We start from the raw sequence: 21,826 nt of genomic DNA, 5'->3' as shown, positions 1-21,826 counted from the left end.
ATCAGATACCAGGAATGGTATATGCCCTCAGCTTGCAAACAGTCATGAGGCAATCTACAGTTTGACATGAGACCGGCAGTCACACTGAGGGGAAGATTCAGTGGTGGGATTCAGCTGGTTCACACCACTTCGGCAGAACCAGTAACTAATTTTTTGTTGCCCAGGCCCAGAATGGACTTCTGAAAGCGGCATCCACACAGAGAACCAGTTGTTCACATATTTGAATGCCACCACTGGGAAGATACTATGCGCCATTTATATAGAAAGTCCCGGCAGACGCCATGTGAGGCACGAATCCTATTCAGGATTGTCCATTGCTGACGTGGTAGTTCAAAGCCTTGCACCTTTTTTTGTGGAGTCATTTATATGTCTTCCTATAACTGGGCGTTATAGGCAATTTAAAGATTAAAATGCCTCTTTAGCCTTGAAAAGATACTAGTAAGTACTTAGATGGGAGACTACCAGAAATTCCAGAGCTGTTGAGGAGACTAAGTCAAACAACAAACAAAAACTGTATCTGAACAAAACTATGGCAAATTATTTCCCCCCTCCCCCCACCCCCCAAAAAAGCTACAAGGATCTCTGCTCAAGGGAATCTTTAACTTCCTTTCCTGACTGGAATGAAACATCAGTTCCAGTCAACTGGATGAGAATACAAAAATGCCTTTGGATATGTGAAGAGACTAGAGAGGGACCTCAGGATAACAAGCTGAATTAAGGGTGCGCTTTGTCATTTGTATCAGTTTGGTTTGTGTGCACCTTCAGTCTTAGTGTTGTTTGCTGGTAGATCAACAATGTGTGGGATGGTGAGTACAGACAGTCCTCGACTTACAACCACAATTGAGCCCAACATTTCTGCTGCAACGCAAAACAGTTGTTAAGTGAGTTTTGCCCCATTTTATGACTTTTGTTGCCACAATTGTTAAGTGAATCATTGCAGTTGTTAAGTTAGTAACATAGCTGTTGAGTGAATCTACGACACTGCAGCTGTCATAAATATGAACCCGTTGCCAAGCAAGACAGTTGTTAAGTGAATTTTGATTATGTGACCGCAGGGATGCTGCATCAGTCATAAGTGTGAAAAAGTCACATTTTGCAGTGCTGCGGTAACTTTGAATGGTCGCTAAATGAATGGTTGTAAGTCGAGGACTACTTGTCCACTTCCCAGCTCTTTTCTCAACTTGGTGCCTTCCAGATGTGTTAGGCCAAACAGGACATCTCTTTTGGGTTCAGAGGGATGGGAAGCCGTTGTAGACCCCTTCGTATGGAGAATAATAACACTGGCTAGCACTGATGATGTTACCCAGTTTGGTAATGAAACGTCTGCAAGAAAAACACCAAGTTCAGAGAACAAGGACCCCAGTCAGTACTAATTGGGGGAAGGTAGCCATTAATCTAGGTAGGACATCAACCCCATGGCTGCTGTTGAATTTGACATTTTGCCTCCAGAAGGGGAATGCTACCTGGTGGACAGATGTTGGCACCACCATTCAACGGGCATCATGCAGGACTCTGTTCAGCTGTGGGCTTATTTTGCAATTAGAAACCCAGGCAGGAACCCTGAGAGATTTTCAGAGAAGGATTATATTATCTGGCCCCTTGTAAACCTCTGCTTGAGTTTAGCAAGTGCCTAATAAAAACTGCACCACCTCATTCCTCCCCTTTCACACACCCACACAACCACAGGGGCACGCTGCCAAGTTTTCCAGAAGAAGAGATGGTACGGAGTTTGCACACTGCAGTTAGTGCCTGAATTCCATTAATTCAGTCCCTAAAAATTCTTTTCTGTCTTGTTTTAAGAGTAAAGGGAACATAAAAATGACTTCTCTGTCTCTTAAACATGGAACTGTATTATAACCTGCCTTGGTGATTGTTCTGATTTTAATGATTTCAGTCTCTGTGCAGTAAAGCAATAAGAACCTGCTTTGGGGTTTTGTAGGATCATGTCTATCTAGAAATAATACGAATACAATATTATTAAATTACTAATGCCCTCCTAGATCTTTGGGGAGAATTTGATTGTCAAAAGTTCCAAATCCAGTTAGAACTATCTGGTGGACTATGTGTAAATAGTGGTGGTGATGATGATGAGGAGGAGGAGGAAGAAGAAGAAGAGGAGGAGGAGAAAGGAGGAAGAGGAGGAGAAGAGGAGGAGGAAGAAGAGAAGGAAGAGGAGGAGGAAGAAGAGGAAGAGAAGGAGGAAGAGGAGGAGGAGGAGGTCAAATCCAGTCTAAACATCTGGCTGGCTGTGTGACCAGCCATAGTTCAGCTAGTCATCGATGTACAATCATTTATTTAGTAACTGTTCAAAGTTACAATGGCAGTGAAAAAAATAACTTATGACTAGTCCTCACACTTATGATCATCGCAGCATCCCCATGGTAACGTGATCAAAATTCAGGCCCTTGGCAACCAGCGCATAATCACAACGATTGCAGTGTGCCAGGGTCATGTGATCCCTACCTCTTACCTTCCCAGACAGCTTTAAACAAGCAAAGTCAATGGGGGAAGCTGATTTCCTTAACGACCATGTGATTCACTGAACAATTGCAGTGATTTGCTTAACAACTGTGGCATAAAGGTCATAAACTTGGACACAACTCCCTTAACAATTGCCTTGCTCAGCAATGGGAATTCTTGTCCCTATTGCGGTTGTAGGTTAAGGACTACCTGTACTTGGGAAAGACTCAATAGGTGGACGAAAATGCCCAATCCAGTCTAAGCATCTGGCTGACTGTGTGATCAACAATATAAATAATAATAATAATAATAATAATAATAATAATAATAATAATAATAATAATAATAATAATAATAATAATAATAATGATGATGATGATGATGATGATGATGATGATGACGACGACGACGACGATGACGACATCATCATCATCATCATCATCATCATCATCATCATCATCATCATCATCATCCTTTATTTCTACTGAACTGGTAGAAAAGATCAAGTTGGAATTGGTCTCCCTGGTATTCCTGAGATCTGCATTCTTAGAACATGGACTAGATTTACAAACATGCAAATCCTCAAACAATTCACCCTCATTTTAGCCTAGCCTAATACTGCGCAAAGACACTAATTAAAAGGGAACCAGGTTGAGAAACTATAAAACGTCTGAGATAGTAGAAGATACCATTTTTAAGAGCATTTTCTTATAAAGCTTTGCAACTATAAAACTAATCTTCAGAATAAAATCTGTCTGTCTGCATTTTAGTGTCCAAGTACCACCTCTTCAGTCTTCATTCACCTGGTGCCTTTTAAATGTATTGGATTCCCACAGTCCTTCTGCTAGTTTTGCAAACTAGATTCCCATTTATTTCTCCGATAAGTATTTACAGCCAAAGAGGTTGTGGGACAGGGAAAGGATGTCCATGGGTTACCTGGATGCCTAAGGGCCCTGTTCTGTTTCAGGAAAAGAGGCATTGAGATGAAGCAATGAGTTCCAACAGTTCTCCTTTATTGCAACACCAACAGAACAGATTTTAAAATGGTGTGGCCCCCTTTTATAGCCCCCCTGCACAATACCTTGCTGGCCAATCATTGCAAAGGCTGGGAGCAGCCTTTCTTGTCCCGGGCATCCACATGGTCTGCCCGGGCCAATCGCTGCAGCCTGTGCCTGCTGGCTCAGGACATAACACCCCTCCCCCCTTGGCTAAAATAATAAGGCACACTTATTATTTTAAATACTCCAACACTCCATTACATTGCTTACGTTGCATCTATATATACACAACACTACAGTCTTGCTACCGCCATGCTCCCCACTCCCCTTGAGCTGCATTACTTAACCCAGACTACTAGGCCTGCCCATGAACTGACAAGGANTTTCTTTCTCTCCCTCCCTCTCTCCCTCTCTCTCCCTCTTTCTCTCCATCTCCCTTTCTTTCTCTCTCCCTTTCTCCCTCTCCTCTTTCTCTCTCCCTTTCTCTTTCTCTCTCTCCCTGTCACTCTCTCTTTCTCTCTCTCCCTCTCTCTTTCTCTCCCTCTCTCTATTTCTCTTTCCCTCTTTCTCTCCCTCTTTCTATTTCTATCTCCCTCTCTTCCTCTCAAAGATCCTTAAAATCCTTAAAAGTTATGCTTGGGTGGAAGACTTTTTCTTTTACAGATGGGGTGGGTTGGCAGACAAGTACTCAAAAAAAAAAAAGGAAAAAAAATGTGAATAGGCGTCCAGTAGCTAGCTTGAAGTTTGAACGACTTTTTTCTCTTGCCACCGGCTTCTAGGAGGAGCAAAAGACATCCAGCACTGCAACCAGGCGCCCTGGACTGGCCATTCTAGGGCTTCCTGCACCGGCTGACTTAGTTGTCTGCAACCTACTGTTGTCGCTTGAGGGGGGGAAGGGACACGGGCGGGAGAGATTCTTTCTTTCTCATCCGAGGAGGGAAGTTATGTTGGACCGTCGACTCTGTGTCGAGCCCTGTGGGCCCGACATTTGCGGGCAGGCAGGAACCCGCCTGCCAAGCCGCCACCTCCCCATCACCCTCCATGCCGGCCGGCTCCATCGCCAGACCTCCCAGCTGACAAGCGCAAATTCAGGGGGTCGCCAGCTGATGGGCGCAGATCGGCGCTGCGGCGGCCTCCCAGCCACCCACTTCTTCGGCTGGAGCAATTGCCAGGGCTTGCATGGTCGCCAGCAGCGCGGAGCACGTCAGCGGCCATTGGGGACCACACCAGTGTATCTGTGCCACGGAGGCTTGAGGCGTGGGACGCAGAGTGGCGCGGTGCCGTGGGAGGCGGCAGGACATGGGGGAGGGGTTAACTGCATCCTGCCGGCCAAACTCTGGAAGCCTGCCTGAATTAAGAATTTTAGGGGGAGTTGAAAGCGAGACAGGTTCCTAAGACCATTGGAAATATGTGTTTTCCAATGGTCTTAAGGGACCCATGTGAAAGGGTCGTTCGACCCCCCAAAGGGGTCCCGACCCACAGGTTGAGAACTGCTGCCTTAGGGCATCTTGGAACATGAGGCCTTCCTTCGCGAAGAGCTTCTGCTGCAACTCCTTGCTTCGCAGGCCACAGACCAGCCGATCCCTCCGTCTCTCCTCCAAGTCTTTGAATTCGCAGGGCCTAGCTGCTTTTCGCAAGGCCGCAACAAACACTGCTGCAGACTCACCAGGCCTCTGGTCCCTCTGCTCGAACGCGTGTCGCCAGGCAATCACTGAGAGCTTGGGTTCAAAATGCTCTCGAAGCATCCTCTTCAAGTCTGTGTAGGTGATTGATTCCAGTGGTGCTGGGACGACAAGATTCTCCGCAATCTCAAAGGTCTCTTGCCCACACACACACAGCAGCGTGGCAGCTTTGAGGTTATCTTCACGAATTTGATTCACCCAGAGGTAGCTCTCCACCTGGGCCACGTATGAGCTCCAGCGTTCTGGGTGAGCTGTGTCAAATTCTGAAAGCCGGCCTATCTTTGCCATCGTTTCAGCCCAGGAACTTCGTCCACGCCTCCTGCTGCAAGGATTGAGAAGGGGCCCCCTTTTCTGAGCTCACCTCCAGGGTCTCAGTACTGGCAGGCTGAGTCGATCTCCAGGAGCCACACGTCTCCGAGCTGCAAGCCCCCCTGTGGTGAGTCAGCTTGGCTTCTTAATCTGTTTGCCTTGCAGGCATCCCACCTTCGTCGCCAATGTTCTGTTTCAGGAAAAGAGGCATTGAGATGAAGCAACGAGTTCCAACAGTTCTCCTTTATTGCAACACCAACAGAACAGATTTTAAAATGGTGTGGCCCCCTTTTATAGCCCCCCTGAAGAATACCTTGCTGGCCAATCATTGCAAAGGCTGGGAGCAGCCTTTCTTGTCCCGGGCATCCACATGGTCTGCCCGGGCCAATCGCTGCAGCCTGTGCCTGCCAGCCCAGGACATAACAGGCCCTAAGTCATAACTTCACACGATGACTAAAGTTCTCGTAGTGCCCTCCCAGGGTGACCTTATCTGTCCAAGATGGGGCTGCCCATCAGAATTTTTATTTGTTCAAAACCTGTGTAGAGCCTGAAGTTGCTCTTCATCCGGTTCTCAGTTTTCCCCATCACCCTCAATCAGGAAATTAGAAGCAAAAGATAACATCTTCTATTCTCCTTTCAAAAAAAGAAAAACCCAGAGGAAAAAAATTTGAATTTCACTTGCCTCCCAAACCCTTTTCTGTTTGCATTTCTGGTGTGTAGTTGCTCAAAGAAATGCAAAAATTGCCTTTGAATTCAGCAACATGAAGAGGCCTGTGTTTCTTTTTCGGCCTCCTGTTAGCATAGCCATCCCCTCTGGAAATGGATAAAAAAAATATATCATCCTTCTTACTGGCTCACCTCTCTCTCCCTGGTCGCCTTCCCAACTGACTAATAGCTTTAGGATCTTCCCTTCCCTTCTGATGGTTAGCAACTGCTACAGTTATTATTTTAAACCACATTCCTTGGAGTTGACTTGACCTAAATTGTGTTGCCTGCTGCTTCTGTGTAATGAGGAGCTCAGTTCTCAATGAATCTGCCTGATGGGGATTTTGGAGTTTAAAATTCAGGTGTTTTGCGGGGTATGGTCAAAACAGTTAAATAAAACCCTCAAGGTGGCAGCTGTGACATTGCAATTATTGCTCAGCCCCACACATGACAAACAGATGAAGCTTCAATCGCAACATCAAAGCCACTATCTTCTTTGTTTCTCCTTTTTTTTAAACCATCTCTGCAGACATTTACATAGTCCAAGTACATTTAAATAGTCCCACCTTTGTTGCCAAAAAAAAAAAAATGTGATGAGGGGCTGAGTGTGTGTGTGTGTGTGTGTGTGTGTGTGTGTGTGTAAGTGTGCGCATGTTAGATTTTTAAAAATAGATGGTCCCTTTGACCCAGAGCTGAAGCAGATCAATAACAGAAACTCAATTATAGTGTGGTGAAGATTTCAGAACTGCTAAAAAACTTTCTTTCAAACTGAAATTCTCTATCTCTGAAGATTTATTTCTTCTGTTGAAGGTGTAGATCAGGGGTGTCAAACTGCCGGCCCGCAGGCCGGATGCGTCATGCCAAAACCGCGCCCGCCCCATTGCCAGCAATGGAAAAAAAGTTGAGATACGTCACAACACATCACTTGAGGTTGCGAGTTTGACACCCCTGGTGTAGATAGTCTTTGACTTACAACCATTCATTTAGCAACCATTCAAAGTTACAGTGGCAATGAAAAAAAGGGACTTACAACTGGGTCCTCACACTTAACAATCATTGTAGCATCCCCGCAGATACGTAATCAAAATTCAGCCATCTGCATGTGTTTACAATAGTTGGAGCATTCCAGCTTCATATAATTCCCATTTACAACCTTCCCAGCTAGATTCTGCCAAGTCAAGTCAATGGAGGAAGCCATATACACTTAATGACCATGATTCACTTAACAACTGCAGGGATTTGCCTAGCAATCATGGCAAACAAGGTTGTAAAGTCAGGCACAACTCATTAAATCGGCCTTGCTTAGCAATGGAAATTCTGGTTCCATTTGTGATCATAAGTGGAGGACCATCTATATTGAGGGGAGGGGGAAACAGTTTAAATGGTGGACAGACCCCCCCTATAATCGATGCCCAACCCCCCCTTTTTTATGTGGATTGGCACATGTCAAAAAAGGGCAAAATAATGGCTTCCACCTTGATTTTTTGATTCCTCCCCCCCCCCCGCACATCATCCCTGGGTAGCAAAAGATGCTTTTGTTCAATGACAGCGTGTGTGAGGTAGTATGCCTTTGGAAAGGAAAGAAACCAGGTCAGCTGTACAGGTAGTCCTTGACTCGTGATCACAGCTGAGAACAGAATTTCTGTTGGTAAGCAAGGCAGTTGTTAAGTGAGTCACGTCCAATTTTATGACTTTTTTTGCTATGGTTCTTAAGCAAACTACTGCAGTTAAGTGAATTACGCAGCCATTAAGCAAATCCGGCTTTCCCATTGACTTCGTTGGTCAGGAGCTGGCCTGGGAAGATCACAAATGAGGATCACAAGGCCCTGGGATGCTGCCACCATTCTTCATATTTCCCGGTTGCCAAGTACCTGAATTTTGTTCACATGACCATGGGCATGTTGTGTGGATTGTACGTGTGAGGACTGGGTTGTAAATCACTTTTTTTCAGTGCTGTTGTCATTTTAAACGGCGACTAAACAAGTGGTTGTAAGTTGAGAACTATCTGTAGTTTGCACATGTAGCTTAGGAACTGGTTCTGCGTATATTTATTTTCTTAGGTGGTTGTGTGCCTTTCTCTGTTGCTCCTTCTGTGCATGTCTGTCTGTCTCCACTAAAGAAAACGAAGGCATCAAAAGGTACAGGCACGCTTGAGCCTTGCACGCCTGGCTGCTCGGGGAGGGGGGGAGAGGTTGCCCACCCAGATGGAGATGCTCGTGCAGGCATCTGCTGCATCAGCTCATGGCCTCTGATGCCTTCCCTCGCTCCTTCGATCCTCTTTATGAGACTTCATCCAGCCAAGCCAGGCCTATAAATCCCAATGCTGGGAAAATAACCCTCCCTTCTTCCTTGAGGCCTCAGAACTGCACCAGATGATGCCAGCTTCTTCTGTCTCATGCTGCTGGGCCTTTGTCTCTTGACCTGGGGAGAATTGAAAACAAAATCTTGGGTTTGTCTTGGCATGGTGTGAACCTCTTTGTCCGTGTCTTCTGAAGGAGAGCAACCAGGGGCTTCAAACTGTTTGGGATGATACTTCAGCCAGTACCTTGTTCTTAACTATTGACCAACTCTGGATAAAGTTGAGGTCCAGAACATCTTTACACCCCCCCCCCCCACTGTCCAGGCCCAGTCTGCTCATTTACTGATCCTTCATTGCAGCCACAAAATGTGTTAATCCATTAGTGCCAGCAACTCTTTGTTATGTTTCCAACTTTACGTTGCTTAGAGAGCCACCCAAACTTAAAGAGTTTTAAGGTGAACACCTACAGAGTTACACATGCCCATGTTGCACCAAACAGGAATATCTTAGCAACTGCATTTCTACATGTTTTGCTCCAGGGAGTCGCAATTGGCTGCCTCACCAAGATCGGGTGAACAGACTACATTTGCCATCATGTCAGATGCAAGATTAATCTGGCCTTAATACTTAATAGAATAACAGAATTGGAAGGGACCTTGTGGTCTTTTAGTCCAACTCTCTGCTCAGGCAGGAAGCCCTATACCATTTCAGACAAATGGTTCTCCAATCACTTGAAAACTTCCAGTGCTGGAGCATCCACAACTTCTGGAGGCAAGTCGTTTCACTGATTAATTGTTCTCACTGTCAGAAAATTTCTCCTTAGTTCTAGGTTGCTTCTCTCCCTGATTAGTTTTCATCCATTCCTTCTTGTCCTGCCTTTAGGTGCTCTGGAGAATAGCTTGACTCCCTCTTCTTTGTGGCAACCCCTGAGATATTGGAACACTGCTATCATGTCACCTGTTCTGTTCTGTGCGTTGGTAAGGCATTGAGACGAGGCAGACGAACAACAGATACTTCTTTATTGAATCTCCAACAGAACCAAAACAAAATGGCGTGGATTCCTTTATATACCCCTTTGCAGGGACAGTGACAGCCAATCAATGGAACGTATTCTCCCACCTTGCATGTGCGCAATAGGCTGGAGACAGCCTGTCTGGTCCCGGGCAACCACGTGGTCTGCCCAGGGCTCTCTGCAGCTTCCTGCACCTGCTGAGTCACTCAGCAGGCTCAGGACATAGCACCCCTCCCCTCTTGGTTCAAAACAAGTGAACACTTACTATTTTTGCACTACTATAAATCTAACACTTGTTCTTTTGAGCGTGTTCTGATTTCTAAGTACCCTTAAGCTTGCCCACCTACTGACAGGAATCTTACATAGTCCTGTAAATGCTTGGGTGGACCTCTGGCCCGCTCTGATCTTCTTGGAGCGGTTGTGATTGCCTGGCCTGCAAGCTCGCCTGCCAGGCTCGGCAGACCAGGACTTTGATGCCCCCTAGATTCAGGCGACCCTCCATCATGCTGACTGGCCGGATCCTGTAAACCCAGACCAGAGTTCCTTGGTGGGGTGGAATTCCCCAAGTCCACAACGGACCCCTCTTGGGAACACTGTCCCGTGAGCCCAAGACCAGCAGACGGAGTGGCCTGAACAGCCAGTTGAGTGTAGTATTGCATGGACCCAGTGCCAGAGTCAGGAGCCACCTCGTTGGCACAGCCCCCTTCTGGTGCATGTGCCATTCTGCTTTCGCAGAGAGACTGAGATCCATGATCGTGATCGTGGTCTTCCTCCCCCCCCCCCCCGAGAGCAGAGTCAGGAGCGGAAGGGTGACTGGGAAGCCTCCAGCGCAGTTGGTCAATGTGCCGATGTAACACACGACCATCTTCCAAGGCCACTTTGTAAGATAGCGGCCCAGTGACTTTGTAGACCACTGCTGTCACCCAGAGATGTCCAGGTCCATAGTTCCTTGTCCAAACCAGATCGCCCATCTGTAGTCTCCTAGGTGCCCGTGGCTGTGACACCTGTGAAGCCACCCGATCTGGGTGCAACCTGTCCAGTTTAGTAATGAGACGGCGACCCCAGCGGAGTTCGGCTGGGCTCTTTCCAGTAGCTGTACAAGGTGTAGTGCGGTGGCAAAGAAGAAAGCTAACCTGTGATGCCAGCTCCCATGCGTGAGCCTCTTCAAAGCGTCCTTGGTTGTGCGCACCATGCGCTAAGCTTGGCTGTTGGAAGCTGGATGAAAGGGTGCCAAAGTAGCATGGCAGATCATGTTGGCCTGTAGAAAAGCCTGAAACTCAGAAGAAGTGAATTGAGGTCCGTTGTCGGAGACAAGGACATCTGGGAGCCCATGGGAGGCAAAGATCCCTCTCAACACCTGGATGGTCCTGGCAGCAGTTGTGGTGGAGACTGGAGCGATCTCCAGCCACTTGGAATGGCTGTCCACAACGATCAGGAAGAATTGCCCCTGAAAGGGGCCAGCGTAGTTGATATGAACCCTCGACCAAGGAGCATGTGTTTCCTCCCACCTATTTACAGGAGCCTGTGGCATTTCAGGCCTAGACTGTTGGCAAACATGGCACCCATGGACCTGGGTCTCGATCTCCTTATCGAGCCAAGGCCACCAAAAATGGCTACGCGCAAGCGCCTTTATCCAGACTATTCCCGGATGTCCCTCATGCAGAGACTGCAAGACTCTAGTCCTCAATGAGGTTGGGATCACTACCCTGCTTCCCCATAGGACACAACCCTTAAAGGTGGATAGCTCATGCTTCCTCTTCCAGAAACTCTGGAACTCTGTGCCAGGACATGTGTCCGGCCATCCTGACAGTACCCATGTCAACACGCGTGTTAACGTGTGATCATTGGCTGTTTCTGCAGCCACATCCCTTGCATTGAGGGGGGACTCAGGCAAATTCTGAATAGATAGTATATGGGTAGCTGGAGCAGGATCTGGTTCAATAAGCTTTAAAGGTAACCTGCTAAGGCCATCTGCATGGCCCATTTCTTTGCCTGGTTTGTGAACCAGTGAGAAGTCATATGCAGAAAGGAAAATTGACCATCTCAACATTCTAGGAGAAATTATGTGTGGGGTTTGCTTGTTGGTTGTAAACAACCCGAGCAGTGGCTTATGGTCTGTAAAGACCGTGAAGTGGCGACCATACAAAAAGTCATGGAACTTTTTTATGCCAGCCACTATGGCCAAGGCTTCTCTGTCTATCTGTGCGTAATTACGCTCAGCAGAAGACAGAGTCCTTGAATAGTATGCTACAGGAACTTGTGTTCCATCAGCCTTGAGGTGACTTAAGACAGCCCCGATCCCATAAGGGGATGCATCGCAGGCTATACACACCGGCAGTTGCTCATTGAAATGAGCGAGAACAGCATTTGAAGACAACAATGCCTTGACCTCAGCAAAACTCCTTTTGTGGACTTGTGTCCACTCCCATGGAGCCTGTTTGTCCAAGAGCCGGTGTAACGGCTCTGCCACTGCAGCCTTGTTAGGAAGAAAGGAATGATAGAAATTTAGAAGCCCAAGGAAGGCTTGAAGCTCGCTCTTCGACTTGGGGCTTGGGGCCTGCTGAATCGCTTTGAGCTTAGATTCAGCAGGATGGATGCCTTCTGCATCTATGCGAAACCCCAGAAATTCAGTGGAAGTTACTCCAATTTTGCATTTTTCTTCAGCTTCAGCCCTGCTTCGCGGAACCGCAGCAAAATGGGCCGAAGCCTCTCAGCCAAGTTTTCCGGTGATTCCCCTGTGATGAGGACATCATCGAAGTAAGGGCAAACCCCCAGAATATTGCGGAGCGTTCGCTCCATCACACTTTGGAAGATGCCAGGGGCTACGTTAACCCCAAACTGCAGTCTTCTTACTTTGAAAGCTCCCCGGTGCGTTATGATTGTCTGGGCCTCAGCCGTTGCTTCGTCCACCGGTAGCTGTTGATAGGCCTGAGCCAAATCAAGTTTGGCGAAAACTCGGCCTCCCTTGAGTGAGGCCAAAATGTGGCTCACCACAGGCACCGGATAAGAGTGCTGCTGTAAAGCTTTATTTAACGTGCATTTATAGTCAGCACAAATGCAGACTTCACCATTGGCTTTCAGTGGAGTAACTATGGGTGTTTCCCATGGACTACTATCCACAGGTTCCAAGATACCTTGCTGGAGCAACTTGTCCAGCTCTGCATTAATCCTTTGCTTGAGCGCAAAGGGCACCCAATGAGGCTTAATCCTAATCGGTGCGATGGATGGGTCTAGCCGCAAGGAAATTGGAGGCCCCTTGTATGACCCTAGTTCTGGGCTAAACACATCAGCAAACTCCTTGCAAACTTCTGCAAGGCCGGCCGTTTGCAAGCTGTGCAGCCCAGTCACTTGAATCCCAAGTGCCTCGAACCAATCGAGTCCGATTAGGCTCAAGCAGTCACCCTCAACCACAACAACATCCAAAAACCCTTCGAAGTTCCTACGCTGCACTCTGAGCGTGGCCTCCCCCTTCACGCTGACTCGGGAATTCTGAAAATCGGTAAGAACTAGATTCGACGGCCTGAGTTTAACTCGCTGGCCGCTTCCATAGCAAATTTATTTCAAGGTATTCTGGGATATGATTGACAGAGTGGAACCCGTGTCCAGCTCCATCATCAAGGGGACCCCCTGCAATTTGACATCAATTCGTAGCTTCTTCTTAAGTGGCTTGTGGGCCTCTGTTTTCAAGATGCTCCTACGGGATGCGCAGTACCCCACACTGTTCTGGCTGGGGACCCTGATACCTTTCCGAGGCAATTCTTCCGAAGACCGGTCTTTCTGGCGACCCAAACAGACGGTGGCTATGTGGCCTTGCCTGCCACATGCCCAGAAAATGGTGGAGCGGAAACAGCAATCGGAGCGCTTGTGGCGTCCTCCACATCCGAAACACCGAGGAAATAGAGTTGCCTTGTCTTTTCGCTCTTGAGGCCTTTTCTCTGCTGGCTGCTGCAATCGATCAACCTCTGTCTCTGAATCCTGTTCGGATACCTCTTGAGCGACCTCTTGATGGACTGCGCTCGAAGTTGGAGGGTTCTTGGCGAGCCGCAAGGCCTTCACAGCTCCACCCGCTGCTTCGTCGGCTGAAATCTCCCTCAGGGCATCCTGGAAGGAAACGTCTTCTCTCGCAAATATCTTTTGCTATAGCTCATGACTTCTCAGCCCACAAACTAGACGATCACGAAGTCTTTCTTCCAGGTCCTTAAATTCGCATGGCCTCGCTGCTTGTTGCAACGCAGCAATAAAGTCCGCAGCAGACTCTCCAGGATGCTGGTCCCTCTGCTCGAATGCGTGACGCCATGCAATCACCGAAAGCTTCAGTTCGAAATGTTCACGTAGCATTTTCTTCAGTTCAGAATAAGTGATGGATTTAAGTGGTGCTGGGGCGACCAGATTTTCGGCAATATCAAATGTCTCTTGCCCACAGACACACAGTAACGTTGTGGCCTTGAGACCATCCTCCCGAACTTGGTTTACCCGAAAATAGTTCTCTACCCAGGCCACGTACGAACTCCAACGCTCAGGATGTGCTGTGTCGAATTCTGACAGATGGCCTAGCTTGGACATCGTTGCTCCTCGGCGGCCTCGTCAACGCCTCATGCTGCTTCGCTTGAGAAGGGGTTCCTGGACAAATCTTGCCGAGCTCTCCTCCAGCGTTTTCGTACTGGCAGGCAGAGTCGTGCTCTTCGGAACGCCGAACTTCCCAGCGCTTCAGGCCTTCCGTGGTGAGTCAGCCTATCTTCTTTCGTTGTTTTCTTTCAGCACGATCCCACCTTCATCGCCAATGTTCTGTTCTGTCCGTTGGTAAGGCATTGAGACGAGGCAGATGAACAACAGATACTTCTTTATTGAATCTCCAACAGAACCAAAACAAAATGGCACTGATTCCTTTATATACCCCTTTGCAGGGACATTGTCAGCCAATCAATGCAATGGATTCTCCCGCCTTGCGCGTGCACAATAGGCTGGAGACAGCCTGTCTGGTCCCAGGCAACCACGTGGTCTGCCTGGGGCTCTCTGCAGCTTTCTGCACCTGCTGAGTCACTCAGCAGGCCCAGGACATAACATCACCCTTAGTCCTTTTCATTAAACTAGACATAACCAATACTTCTCAACCCCCCCTTTAACTGCTTCTTTTACCATAGCTACCCAGTTTGGCTAAGTCTACTTCATTTCTCTCAATCCCTCCATCTTTCCTCCTGGATGTCTAATCTTATGCATCCTACCTATTAATTTCTAAATGAAAACACAACCGTATTTATGTGTGGGTCTCCATGATCAGCAAAGGAGCATAATGCAACCTGTTAATACCCATTAAAGTTTTGACTCAAGAGAAGCAGCAGCTATTTGGGAGTCAGTGGCTTTAATGGTGCTCAAGAAAGCCATTTAGCTGAGTCCTGCAGCCAGCAACAGGATCCAGGCCTTTTCTGCTCATTCCTAAGTTTGCAGGGTAAACACAAACTGGTCAGGTCCTTGGGTGAATTTACTCTGTTACCTTCAAGTATCTATTTGTTTTGAAGCGTTTTCGCCTTGCCTTTCTTAACTATTCTATCCAGGCAGCTTACAATAAAGCTCAGCAATTTGGTCTCCTTCCAATCCAATGGCCAGCAAAACTGTAAAACAGGGACCAAATGCCTTCACTTGGACATGGTGTAAAGACAATGACGTCAGGGACCCCCTGTGCCATAAGAGGAACTGCTTTTCTGGAATTAGCCCAAGGCCCGCTGTTACTGCAGAATGGTGGTTGGGAGGGGGAGGAGATGTTGAGAAGATCAACATGGCATGTGTGGAAAGAGAATCCCTTTTGAGCCAAATTTCCCTAGAATCAGATGAGTTGAAAAGCTTCAGAAGGACTGAGGCCGTCTTGTTTTTATTCCGCCTGTTGTGGATCCCAGTTTAATTAGTACTGCTGGCTGGGTTGAAGAACCTGGGTAACATGTTGTCTGAAGCCCTTCCAACCTGTACCAACCCTCATCCCTTCTCCACGCTTTCCCCCTGGAGGGTCTTCACCCAGTGCTTTGCCCCTGGTTTCTTTTATTAACTGGCCGGCTGAAAGTGCTGCTCATATCTACCTAAACTTATTATGGAAGGGAGGTGTCACTGTTCCTCCTGTTGCATAAGAGGAGGGAGAATAAAGAGGAAAAGGATTTTGAGGCATAAGAAAGTCCCTTCTGCCCTGTACAGATAGTCCATGACTATCAATAATTTGTTTAGCGACCATTCAGAGTTACAACGGCACTGAAAAAAGTGACTTACAATTGATCCTTTCTCTTAGGATCGTCACAGCATTTCTAGAGTCACGTGATCAAAATGGGGCTGCTTGGCAACTGGCATGTATTGGTTAATCTGCCTTGCCCAGGTGCCATGAAGTTGCTTTTTACATGCTGAAGGGGAATGAGGACAGTTTGTTTCTTAGCACCTGTCTTCCTTCACATTTCTTTATCTATCTAATTTATTTGCCGCCCATCTCACTATTCAGGTGACTCTGAGCGGGAAAAGTTGCTGAGTGACCATTAATTGTCTCAGGCTGGGTTTCTTCAGAAAATCCCAGAGTTAAATAGGACTTACAGGAAGTCCTTGACTTACAACCACAATGGAGTCTAAACTTTCCATTGCTAAGCTAGACAGTTGTTAAGTGAGTTATGCCCCCATTTACCACAGTTATTAAGTGAATCATTGCAGTTGTTAAGTGAACAGTGTGGTTGTTAAGTGAGACTGGCTTCCCCCATTAACTTTGCCTGTCAGAAGCCAGCCGAGAAGGTTAGAAATGATGATCACATGACGTGGGACACGGCAACCGGCATAAATATATGCCAGTTGCGAAGCGCCCAAATTTTGGTCATGTGACCATGGTGATGCTGCAGCGGTCTTAATGGTGTGAAAAACAGTCATAAGTCAATTTTTCTAGTGCCATTGTAACTTTGAGCAGTCCCTAAATGAATGGTTTAGAAATTTGAGGATTACCTGTACTTGCAAATGAGGGTACAAAATAGATCGACCACAAATATCTCTTCAGACTTCTAGAGCAGGGGTCCCCAACCCCCGATCCATGGACCAGTACTGGGCCACGGCATGCCAGCAACCGGTCCACACAAACAAGCAAAGCCCCATCCATGGGATGCAGGCAGCACACAAAACCGCGCAGCCTCCGGTCCGCAGAAAAACCTTTCTCCATGAAACCGGTCCCTGGTGCCCAAAAGGTTGGGGACCTCTATTCTAGAGCTCTTTTATTCAGACGTGTGTTGATTCAGAATATATATATATATATTTAAATTAAGTTAACCCTGCTCCTTCGCCTTCTACCAGCAGCTTGGTCAGTGCTGCAGATCCAGCTGCCCTTAAAGTTGTAGTAGTGGAACAAAATCATACCCTTGGCCCTCTCGTACCCATTTCTGGAAGGCTGCCTTCAGCTGCCCCCACGAATTGCCAAAGAATTTCAGCTGCAGGGGTGGGCGGAGAAAAAGGCATGAAAAACCCCAACCACCTTTGAAATCCAGGCTGATGCCTTCACTCCTGGCAAGGGGAAAATATGCAGTTTGCTCTCTAAGACAACACCAGGGAGCTTTTCCATGAAAACACCTTGACTCACCCCCTCCTTCACCCTCCCTCCTGACCCAGCATCACTGTTTCCGAATACCAGGAGACCTTTTTTTCTTTCCTTACCTCATGGCAAAGGCGCCGGGATGACTCTCTTGCAGGAAAGGAATTCCCTAACCCAACAATCCTCCTCTCTCTGCCCTGCCTGTCCAGCAGACGTGTATTCAGAAGCACTGCCAGATGTTTCTGAGGGGCACCTCTGGGCCATTCCTGAGTTCAGTCCACATCTCAGACAGGACTTTTTCACACCTAATTTAACCCTCAGAAAGTCTCGTAACCTGAACATAACCTGTCTCGTAACCTGAACATAAGACACCCTTAGTCTTAAAATGCTCGCTCTCTGTCATGGCAGATGCCCTTCCAGTGAAATGCACCTCAGAGACAAGCAGGACTTGGGGTGAGGGTGGGGGTGGGGTTCTTGCTTAGTAAAGCAAGGTTTAGAAAACTATGGAAGGCCGTCAAATGCTTCAGTTTCACACATTGCTGCAGTACAGGTAGTCCTCGACTTACAATCATTTGCTTAGCGACTGTTCGAAGTTACAATGGCACTTCTGACCAGTCCTCGCACTTATGACCATCACAGAATCTCCACAGTCACATGATCAAAATTTAGACACATAGCCACCAGCATGTATTTATGGCAGTTGTAGCATGCCAGGGTCATATATGAGACCTTCCCAGCTAGCTTCTGACAAGCAAAGTCAGCGGGGGAAGACAGATTTGCTTAACGACCACATGATTCATTTAACAACTGCAGTGACTTGCTTACCAACCATGGAGAAAAGGTTGTAAAATCATGCATGACTCACTTAACAACAACTTTGCTTAGCAACAGGAATTGTGGTGGTAAATCAAGGATTCCCTGTACAGCATTTCCTTTTGGAGGGATTACATAAGAGACTTTGTTCTTTCATTTTCTCGTCTTTTCACATTACTTTCACACATTTGCGATCAACCAACCTCAGTGTGACTGTGACCCATCTATAAAATGACATAGCCAGCATTAACTTGGCTATTGTAGTCAATCACAGTCTAGGTTTGCATCCTAACTCACCAAAATGATCTGGGTTCACCCAGAGGGCAAAGCGACACAGAACCACACAGTCGAGGCTAACTCTATTAATGTGTTGTGTGAATGGATCTGCTAAGACTTATTTGATCTAGTGAAGGGTGTTGGGTGAACATAGCCATAGAATACAGCAGTATCACAGGATTTGTTTTGAGTAGACTTAATTAGGAGCTTAAAGAATTTTGAACCAGGAACCAGCTGCAGGGTTTAGATCACCTCGAGGCCCCAAACACACACACACACACACACACAGAGAGAGAGAGAGAGAGAGAGAGAGAGAGAGAGAGAGAGAGAGAGAGAGAGAGAGAGAGAGAGAGAGAGAGAGAGAGAGAGAGAGAGAGAGAGAGAGAGAGAGAGAGAGAGAGAGAGAGAAATATTTTAAAATATTCCTTGACACTTCTCTCTCACCAAGTGGAAGAAAGAGGTCTTTTGAAGAAGGTGCAGGGGTGGGGGTTAGATTCCAGAAGAAAAAATGTGTATAAACTAACATCAAATTCTGCAGGCGCTGCATTAATCCATCAAAGTGACAGAGAAAAGGACATGACTTGAAAACAGTTTCATTTCACAAAAGTATAAAGCGATGGGCCTTGAACCCTTAGCCCCAGAGGATGAATTGAGACGTACACACGCAGGAGTATGCATTAAACCTACTTTGCAGGTCCGTTATAAGCCTAGGGGTGGCATTCAGACAACATACTAACCTTAGTTCATTATTTGTCGTTTACAAATAGTCCTCAGTTTACGACCACAATTGAGACTGGAAAATTCAGTGTTAAGCAGTGTTGTCATTAAGTGAGACATCGCATGACTGCACCCAATTTTACAACCTTTTTTGACATGGTCATTAAGTGAGACATCATGTGACCGACTCATGGCCTTCTGCTGGCTTCCACATTGCATGTTGGAAGCCAGCTGAGAAGGTTGCAATAATGTGACCCTGGGACTCTGCAACCATTTATCACAATAAAGTCACCAGAGGGTGCCATGATGGTCATAAGTGCAAGAAGTCACTTTTTGTAACTTGTAAGTCACTTTTTTCAATGCCTTTGTAACTTTACGCGGTCGCTAAATGAATGGTTGTAAGTTGAGGACTACCTATATTCTGTTTTGCAAACTCACCACTCAATGTAGCATGTGAAATCAGAGCAGATTCACTCGTGTTCATTCAGAATAAGCAAGTCTGGAGCAAATGCAGCCAGCAAACCCAGGGCTGCAGAGGTGGGGGCATTGAAAATGAACATCATCCATCTTGTCTATGGAGATTCTCAGTCGTCCAGGTCATGGTTGTCCCAAAGGTGCTTTCTCAAAAGGCAACTGGACTTTCTTTGTTTTTGCTTGAAGATGCTTTGCTTTTCATCCAAGAAGCTTCTTCAGTTCTTCTTCAAGCAAAAATAAAGAAAGAGCTTCTGGGAGGAGAAGCAAAATGTCTTCAAGCAAAAACAAAGAAAGTCCAGCTGCCTTTTGAAAAAGCAACTTTGGGTCAACAACCTTAGAAATCTGCCTCCAGCCTAAGACCTCTCCCTAAGCTACTGGACAGAGTTCCTTATTTGTGAACTCTCTGCCTTTAAGGGTCCATGTTAAGTCATGAGAATCAGTCACGAGTCAGTTAGTAGAGTCCAGAATAGTAAAACAAATAAATGAGTGGAATCTCTTCAAGCTGTTAATCAGGATAGAGTTTTAAAATGTTTTCCCACTTTTGAAAGGAAGGGATACCCTTTGTGGATGTAGACATTCCTTCATTCTCTTTCTCACACACATCAAAGTCCAACTCTTAGGGAAAGAGGAGGCTGCCCCTTGTTCCCTGCTGAATCGGAAAAACAGATTTCCCTATAAAAGAGATGCGCAAGAATTTACAAGTAAATTTCACACTATTTCTCAAGAATTCAGAGATGGAAGTTTCCCATCGCTCTACAAATGTTAATCAGCTCACCAATACAAGAAAGTCAGAGTCAATTATGACAAATTAATGGATCAGATTAAAACAGACTTGGGCACCTGGACAAATCTTCAGCTTTCATTCATGGGTAGAATTGCCGTAATTAAAATGAACATATTACCTAAAATATTATTCCTATTTCAATGTATACCAATTAGATTAGAAAAGGAATTTTTTCGAAATTTCAATCAAACTATACTTAAATTCATTTGGCAAGGGAAAAAACCAAGGATTAAATTAAAATTATTACAGGATGTTAAGGAAAGGGGGGGTTTTGGCCTTCCCGATCNGTCTTGAAAGATTCTTAGTAAAATTTATACATACGGATCAAAACGGTTTTCTATCCAAAAGGCATATAAGAAACAATGTCAGGGTTATACTGGATGTATTGGAATACTATGAAGTTCACAATGAGAAACAAATGGGACTAATCTTCCTTGACGCACAAAAGGCATTCGATAATGTGAAATGGGACTTTATGTTTAATCAATTGAAATACATGGATTTTGGGGAGAATTTTATAAATATGTTTAAAGCGATTTATTCCAAACAGGTAGCTAAAGTGATAATTAACGGAGAAACTACTAAAAATTTTCAAATTCAAAAAGGCACAAGGCAAGGTTGCCCACTATCTCCACTACTGTTTATATTATCCCTGGAGGTATTAAATAGAATAATTCGGAAGGATGAGTATATTAAAGGTTTAGAGATTAAGAGAGAAATTTTTAAATTGCAAGCTTTTGCTGATGATCTTGTTTTTATACTCGAAGAACCTTTACAATCAGGGACAAGGCTAATGGAAGTACTGGGGGAATATGGTGAAATGGCAGGCCTAAGGATAAATAAGGAAAAAACCAAAATGCTTCTGAAGAATATGATAAGATCACAGGAAAATGAACTAGCTGATAAATTAGGTATTCAGATCACAAAGAAAATAAGATATTTAGGGATATATTTAACAGCTAGGTGTGTAACAATTAAAAGAGACAATTATGACAAATTAATGGATCAGATTAAAACAGACTTGGGCACCTGGACAAATCTTCAGCTTTCATTCATGGGCAGAATTGCCGTAATTAAAATGAACATATTACCTAAAATATTATTCCTATTTCAATGTATACCAATTAGATTAGAAAAGGATTTTTTCCGAAATTTCAATCAAACTATACTTAAATTCATTTGGCAAGGGAAAAAACCAAGGATTAAATTAAAATTATTACAGGATGTTAAGGAAAGGGGGGGTTTTGGCCTTCCCGATCTGGAAAAATACTATCAATCTACAATTTTACTGTGGTTGCAGGATTGGATTTGACTGGAAAATTGGAGATTATTAAAACTGGAAGGTCATGACATGCAGATTGGATGGCATGCCATGCTATGGGATGAGAAGTACAAAGCTCACCAGTATTTCCGGAGGCACCACATCAGACGGGTGCTAATAGATGTATGGATTAAAATTCGATGACAGAATTATAGGCAAGTCCCCAATTGGATCTCAATATTAGAAAGGTATATACACCCAACGTTTATTCAGTTAGGGAAAGTAATAACTTATAAAAATATATTAGATGAGAGAGGAGAATTAAAATCGAGGAAAAATCTCCAAGATGTAGGGATAGAATTAGAATGGTGGGCATACCTCCAACTACAGGTAAGATATAGGCAAGATAAAAAAGAGTGGGGTATAAAGATGGAACCGACAGATCTAGATAAAATTTTATTAGGTCCTGAGGATAAAATGATTAAGAAAATATATCATT

At 45.6% G+C, this 21,826-nt stretch overlaps 1 protein-coding gene across 1 annotated transcript in view; it reads left to right on the top strand.

The window, feature by feature from the left end:
* The first annotated feature begins 21,692 nt into the window (after positions 1 to 21,692).
* LOC114923595 (interleukin-11-like) overlaps positions 21,693 to 21,826 on the top strand; it is a 4,608-nt gene continuing 4,474 nt past the window's right edge. Inside the window, exon 1 of the mRNA XM_029286733.1 lies at positions 21,693 to 21,717. Within this exon, the coding sequence (XP_029142566.1) occupies positions 21,693 to 21,717 (25 nt within the window). The remainder of the gene's footprint in view (positions 21,718 to 21,826) is intronic.

Source organism: Protobothrops mucrosquamatus, unplaced genomic scaffold (genome assembly GCF_001527695.2).
Source record: "Protobothrops mucrosquamatus isolate PMUCROS unplaced genomic scaffold, P.Mucros_1.0 scaffold4753, whole genome shotgun sequence".
In the NCBI taxonomy this organism is placed as follows: Eukaryota; Metazoa; Chordata; class Lepidosauria; order Squamata; family Viperidae; genus Protobothrops; species Protobothrops mucrosquamatus.
The sequence above is the reverse complement of the archived record's forward strand: the minus strand, read 5'-3'. Positions and strand labels throughout refer to the sequence as shown.